Genomic DNA, 6,989 nt, shown 5'->3' with positions numbered 1-6,989 from the left:
ATTCTCCCACTCCTTGTAGCTAATATTATCCCTTCATCTTAATAATAGCTAGTCTCACTGCTGTTACATTGCAAGAAGTTAAAAGAAGCCCCTGATTTAACCAAATCTGTTAAAGGTACACATGCCTGATGGAGTAATAAGCATTTTTATTCTCTTCTATGCTTTGCAGTCTAACATGGCTTCAGCTGAATTTACTTCATAAGCTCTTGTGTTTGTATATGACGGGTAGCCACCATTTAGCTGCCTGAAGGCAATAAGGAAACAGAAAGTTCCCATTCTCCTGACAGGAAACTCATTCAATCAGTTAAAAGCTAGATTTGCCAATTTGAAGGTTTCCTTTGTTAAAGAGCACATAAACAACTTTTTGGTTTGCAACTTCTGTTTTTCAGCTTTCCCCCTCATTGTACTGACAGCAACATCTAGTGGCAAGATTACCTCACAACAATACCCTACATTCAGAAACGAATATAGATCCATTTACCTCCCCAGGAAACTTTTGTATCTCTTCTTGTGCTTTGCTTTACCAGATTGACTTTAGAATTTGAAAAGTTAAATAATCAGCAGTACTTTAATAGTACTTTTTGCTGGCTGCAGTAGAATCCTTTTCCAAAGGAGTATCACTGGAAACCATACTCATTGCATTTGCTAAACAAGAAAAGCAAGTTAAAATAACAAAAACAGGCTCAATTTGCTGGAATAACAAAACCGAAGCTGGTGATTCTCTAAGCTGAAATAATGTAGCTTCTGGAAAAACTGACCTGGAATCCCAACACCAGCAGTTGTTTATGCTAACTTTTGCATATGTAAGACCAAGATTTCTAGATTAAGCTAGCTGACTAGGATCTGTCTCTACCATCAGGAATTGGGGTCAGACCAGCAAGCTTTGAATCATAGCCCTCAGTTCAATGGTCAGATTTGCTAATCCAGTACCTTTCAATCTTACTATAATCAAGACTCACCTCAAAAAAACTGGCAAAGTTCTACTTGTTATGCCAGTAATTGTGTAGCTGATTTTTCTCACGTGTGTCTACACTTGATTTGATGCAAATTATTCATAAGTACAGCTGTACTGTTGGCAGCCAATTCTTTCAAACCTGGCTGTCTCCTTACATTGTTCTTCTCCTAGATTAGGGCTAGAATTCAGAGACATTGTAGAAGAATATGCATCTCTACTATGGCCTATATGAGATTATTGCATCTGCATTCCATGTTTCATGGAAGCATTAGACACAGCCAGAGTAGGCATATGCTAAGGACATACCTGGGATTTCAACCACGCAATGGCATGGTTGAAGTTACTGTGCATAAACAGTAGCTTAGATTCAGTGAAGCTGTCAGAAATACTGGGCAGATGTAGAAGATCCTCAAAACCCATCTGCGTAACATCTTGGATGAAAAGAGAAAACATCCAGAACACATGTGAAAAAAGTACCATCAGTTAACCCTCTACTATATAAGAAAACAGGAGGGCTAGGACACCACACATCACAGTAAAACACTAGTGATACTAGGTACTCTAGGGAGCAGGGGAGATAGTTGATGGCATAGTCAGTCCAACTTCTGCTCTTGACTTATGTGCCAGTGTGGTAGTTGACTGAAGTGCACCACAGGTCCTTGGATTTCAACCATATCCAAGTCTGGCAGAGGTTCAATAATCCTCTTCATATTAGGTCCTCATGTAAACCATGCCTTGAATCATGTTGTCTCTTCCTCACCTTATCCCCAACTGTCTCGCAACAGCAGGAATTCTGCTGCTTCTTCAGCACTCTTCTTCCCATGGCTCTTGCTGTCTCAACCCCTTTCTTCTCTACACCAAAGGCCACTTTGCCTCATCTTCCTTTCTCTCCTAAGAGCACAGAATACACCTACCTTCTTTATTCTTGCTTTCCTCTTGCCCTGCAGACACAAAACCAAATTGTAAAACTTTATTCAGAGAGACATTCTGTTGCCTCTCTGCCCCACTGCTTGGCATTTGCAGGGCAGCGCAGAGCCAGCGCAAAGCTGGCAGAAATCTTCAAACTGCATTTCACCAGTTTGAAATCTGTCCTAAGGAATGTACATAAAAGTCTTGACTGGCTTATTCTCAGATGCTTAAAAATAAGCAAACTGATCTGAAAAACTGTCTAAGGCAGCATGCAGGTAAAACTAAAGAGGCACTGAGTTAAGGCCTCACTCTGAAAGTTATTAAAGGGTATTAAAGTCAGGTTACAATAGAGGGAGTCTTAATTCTGAAATCGCAGATGGAAACTTTTCCAGTGTTCCCCCACAAAGTTGAAAAGGAACTGCAACCAAGCTTACATCCATTTTGACAGTGGTTACAGCATTTACAAGGATAAGGGTTCAATAGGTTTAGTATTGCTTCTGTGCCTGATTTGAAGCAAGGATTCAAACCCCGATTTCACAAATTCCCTGATGACTAAACTACAAAATATTCAGTGGTAGAGATTCTCAATCTGTTCTTGAATTTATTGTTTTCATATAAATTAGTTGAATACTATTTGGAGCAGAGCCTCTTAGATGAACACACAGATGAATCGTGATTATAATGTGAGAACTGTTTACACTCTAACTTCAGCCAAATAAATATTTTGAGTATTTCATTGCATAAAATAGCTCTAACATGAAACAAAGAACACAGCCCTCCACTGCAGAAGCTTTGTGCAAAATATATTTTCAATAGCCAAATTCAAGGTAAAAAAAAAAAGAAAAAAGTGCAAGGATATCAGCAGAATGGAGGCCCTAACAACAATTTAAAGGCTAATTTAGGGAGAATATGGCCTCTTTATTGATAAGGCCAAATTATTATTCTGTTATGCTAGATCCAGCATCCGTGTTTTAGCTTGATGTTGAAAAACCGGACAACAGAGAAAAATCATTCAAGATATGAAAAAAAATCTTGTGCATCTTGATGAAAAACTTGAGTTTTTCAAGTAGCTCGATTACAAAAGACACATACGCACACGCACACATGGATACTGTTAAGATTTTTTCCATCTAGCAAAGGTAAAGCCAAGAAGCCTTACTCAAAATTAAAGATGCATTAAAGTCAGCAACACAACAGTTAAATGATGACAGATAACAACAGGAATGAACTAAAAGAAATGGGCGTCACATCAGGAACATTTGCGTAAGTCAAGCTAGTAAGTCTTAATTTACACTTCACTGGGTAAAGTTCTGTAGGCTGAGTAGGACAGGAGATCAGATTAGATGGTTTAATAGTCTCTTCAAGCCCTAAATCTGATGAATTGTGTATCAGGTGTCATTGCCTGTCTTCACACTAGGAACTAGAACTGCTGTTATTTCAATACCATGAATACATCTTATTTTCAACATTTTCAGTGACCATTTTCAACTTGAGGAAGGCTGTTCTCCAAAAAAAATACATGTAATTTCTCCTCCTTCCAACTTTGCTGCTTGAGGGCATGGTTTAATCTCTGATGAATAAAATTGTCCAAAAGAAACATTAAGATATTTTGGGGCTAACCTAGCAGTAATTTATTTCTGTTCCTATAGGAACAGTTTTGTGACTGACAAGATGACTCAGGATAAAGTTCCAGCTACACTAGACTGGTGCCTGTTTGTTCTAAAAGTCTATAATTAGGTTCCAAATTATGTAGTACTACTTACAGTTAATACAGACATCTCAAACAGTATCTATGTTCAGCTGCCAAACAGATCAGCAAAAACAAGGGAGCAATATATAGTACTTCAGGCTTTAAATAAACCTGACAGAGTTATCTGACAAAAGGAACTACTTAGTGTCCAAAGAAGTATAATTATTCTCTACTCCAGAAAAATCAACTGATCTTTCTTCCTAGAGTTCAGTGATATTTTACAAAGCTGGAGTTCATTGCCTCTCTTTAGAATAAAGTTAAATGACTAGCAAAACATCACAGTACGTATCTCCTGACAGAAACAGACCTGATCTTGCTGCATCTCAGAGAAATTGTATTTTCTTTTAAATGTTAAGCATTTATATACCATCTGTATTTGTTGGACTACTGCTAGGAAAGGAATATCCTCCCTCAAGTTTTTAAAATCTTGGTATAAGAAGAGAGAGGAAAACAAGGAAACTTGTAGAAGCCACCTCAAATGGGATACTTTAGAATCATAAGGATGGGACACCAAAGAGATCATTTAATCCACCACACATCATCATGCATATCTTGACACAGTGTCTCAAAACTTGCTAGTATCAGCTCTGACATCACTGCAAGTTTTAGCTGTTGCAGATATTACTATCACTGTTAGTGCATATAGCACCCTGTCAGATCTGTACTGGACCACATGATGTGTGCCAGGATCATATGGTGCCCTCCCCTTTTTGATGCTCTTACAGCAGTCCAGCCCTGGTAAGCTAGTACCAAAAACTGGAGAGGTACATACCGCTACAATGTAGCCTACTTACATGAGAGTCCCAATTAGTTCTGTGCTATACAGTGTCACACTTGGACCCCAGCTTCAAAATCTTTAGTTCTACACAAGTGACAATGTAAGAATTCAGAAATTTAGCCAGGGCGGGGGGAAGGGCCTTTTCATGACAGCTTTTAGGAGGTAGGGTCTGTGAAGGGCTAAAGGCCTCAGAGGGAGGTATCAATCCATCCTGATAGCAGGACAGTTACTCTAGTTATTAGGCAGAAGTAGCTAGCCTTCAGGAAGATGCTGGCAGTCTTGGAATTTCATATTCACAGAATAAGTAAGTCTCTGAAATTCTTGACAGGTAGGTGTGTAATTCTGCCAAACACAAAGGTAAATTTGCAGAGGGCTTATTAACCTCACCTATTGGTTATAAAGATGCTCTGGCTTTCTTCTGTCTACAGCAAAGCATTACTTACAGAGGAAAAAGCTGGCTGCAAACAAAGTGACAGTGTGCCCCAGCATTTGAGGTACATTACTTGCAGATACCATATTTTAAAAAAAATAAAAAAAAACATCACCATAAGCCACCTAACACAACAAGCATAGGAGTTTTTCCAATCAAAAGTTTTATTGATATTCTTAGCAGATCAATTTCAGTTCATGATCTTGGTCTCTCCTTCTTGCCCTTGTATAAGGCCAACAGAGAAACATTGGCTACTTTGACAACCTTGAAACGAACTCCAGGAATATCACCCACAGCATGACCCTTCCGACCAAAACCAGCAACCAGAACTTCATCATTTTCCTAGAATGAAAGACAGTGCAGTTACAGAGCTGTAAACATTAATCTTGTGCACACTTCTGAATTAACTTACATTAAATTTGAGACACACCACAGACTTCCCAAGGAAAGGGTAGAAGGAGAGGAAAGCATGAGGGCTGTAGACTGATATACCTAAGTTATGGAATATTTTATCCCCTCCAGTATTTTGGAGAAGGGAAGCATAAGCTGAGGTGTCATTTAACTTGCAGTAATGCTGCTGAGGGCTGGTTTAGCTTAGCAAGTGGAAAGTACAAAAACATCTCTAGCATTTTTTCATCTCCCTCTGCAGATACAGTATTAAGATATACACAGTTCAAAATACCATGAACCTCATCTGGTCAATGCCTTATTCCATCAGTTATGTGTTTCTTTGTTTTCATATACAACTTTCTATAGGCTGTTTCTTGAAAATTATTCACCTCAATGAAGTTTAGGCAACCATCATTGGGAACAAAAGCTGTTATTTTTTTGCCATTCTTGATCAGCTGGACTCTGACACATTTCCTGATAGCAGAATTGGGCTGCTTAGCTTCTACTCCACTAAAATGGAAACACAGGAAAATACGTTAGTGAAAATCTATTTGAATAGTTAGCAGATAACATTACAATACTATAAATTACTGTATTATTTTATACTAAGTTGCATCTGTATTTCAAACCAAATTATTAGTGATCTGTTTGAAGCTATACAGTATCCAAAGACTTAATTAGTTGCTAGACAGAGTAAAGTTGGAAAGTGAGTGTCCTCAAAACAAATAGCAACTCAGTAACTAAAAGTTTGAAAAATAAAAGAAACATCTTGGAGTCCTGGGCAGTGATATGAGTCATCACCAAAAATTGGCAGTGTCCAAACAAAAATGACAAACTTCTAAAAAGAAGAAGAAAAAAAAAAACAGAACACAAGTAGATACATCTTTGAGACTTGCTGACTGCATCAACCCCTCCTCCCCAGAGAACTCTGCATCCCTCCCCCATAAACTAAATTTAAGTGCTCGGTAAATCTTATTTCTCTTCATACAGAGGATAAAAACAATCTCAAAAACAACACTAAGCGTATGAGAACAGACACCTTTCAGCGCTATCATTTAGAAAAATAAGTTAGTATAGAGCAGCTACAAAATAACTAAAATTGGCATGCTGCAACGGCAGGCTGCCCCTCCCCCCCCCCCCCGAGGGGACACAGCCGCCGGAGGCCACGCACGGCGCTGGGAGGCTTCACCCACACTTTCTCCAGGACGATGCCCTTGGCGTGGGAAGCGCCGCCGAAGGGGTTGGCCTTCAGCGCCGTGCCCAGGTGGGCCTTCTTGTACTGCTTGTCGTGCCACTTCTGGTCGCGGCGGTGGCTGCGGAGCTTGCGGGCGGTGCGGAGCCCCCGGCACTTCCCTGCAAAACACCCGCTCGGGCCGATGAGGCCGCCGCGCAGCTCCCGCCGCCCCGCGCCGGTCTCGCCACGCTCGCCATCCCCGCGCCGGCCCGCCGGCGACGGGGCGGCCCCAGGCCCGCTCGCTCCCGGGGCGGCGAGCGCGCCGGCCCTTTACCGCCGGCCCTCTATCACCACCACCGCCACCGCCGCCGCCCGCCTCGGCGACCCGCCAGCCCCGGCCGCAGCGCCGCGCAGCGCTCACCCATCCTGCCGCCGAGGCTGCCCGGGCGAAAAGAGAGAGGCCCACTGTGCACCGCGCCGCCTAGCTGCGCCGCGAGGTCCCGCGGCGGGCTGCCCGCGCCGCGCCTGACTGAAACTCCCAGCCGGCGCCGGCACCCGCGCGGGCAGCCGCCGCCGCCGGAGGAGAAGGGCCGGCGCAGCGGC

At 42.0% G+C, this 6,989-nt stretch overlaps 1 protein-coding gene across 1 annotated transcript; it reads right to left on the bottom strand.

Annotated features, from left to right (window-relative positions):
• Positions 1-4,964: 4,964 nt before the first annotated feature.
• LOC135323546 (small ribosomal subunit protein uS12) lies at positions 4,965-6,940 on the bottom strand. Its single transcript, XM_064499960.1, has 4 exons — positions 6,808-6,940; positions 6,406-6,565; positions 5,602-5,722; positions 4,965-5,164 (listed from the first exon to the last, which is right to left on the bottom strand). Exons 1-4 carry the CDS (start codon positions 6,809-6,811, stop codon positions 5,018-5,020), a joined length of 432 nt encoding a protein of 143 aa, XP_064356030.1. The 5' UTR covers positions 6,812-6,940; the 3' UTR covers positions 4,965-5,017.
• Between the last annotated feature and the right edge of the window lie 49 nt (positions 6,941-6,989).

This window comes from Dromaius novaehollandiae, chromosome W (assembly GCF_036370855.1).
Source record: "Dromaius novaehollandiae isolate bDroNov1 chromosome W, bDroNov1.hap1, whole genome shotgun sequence".
Classification (NCBI taxonomy): domain Eukaryota; kingdom Metazoa; phylum Chordata; class Aves; order Casuariiformes; family Dromaiidae; genus Dromaius; species Dromaius novaehollandiae.
Note: the sequence above shows the minus strand (reverse complement) of the source record. Positions and strands in the feature narration are given on the sequence as shown.

Bases quoted from the DNA above. Each gene is read 5' to 3' on its own strand.
- LOC135323546 (XM_064499960.1), bottom strand. The intron at 5,723-6,405 runs GTGGGTGAAGCC...TTTCCATTTTAG, and splicing joins GGCATCGTCCTGGAGAAAGT to TGGAGTAGAAGCTAAGCAGC. The intron at 5,165-5,601 runs GTGAATAATTTT...CTTTCATTCTAG, and splicing joins GTTGCCTAAACTTCATTGAG to GAAAATGATGAAGTTCTGGT.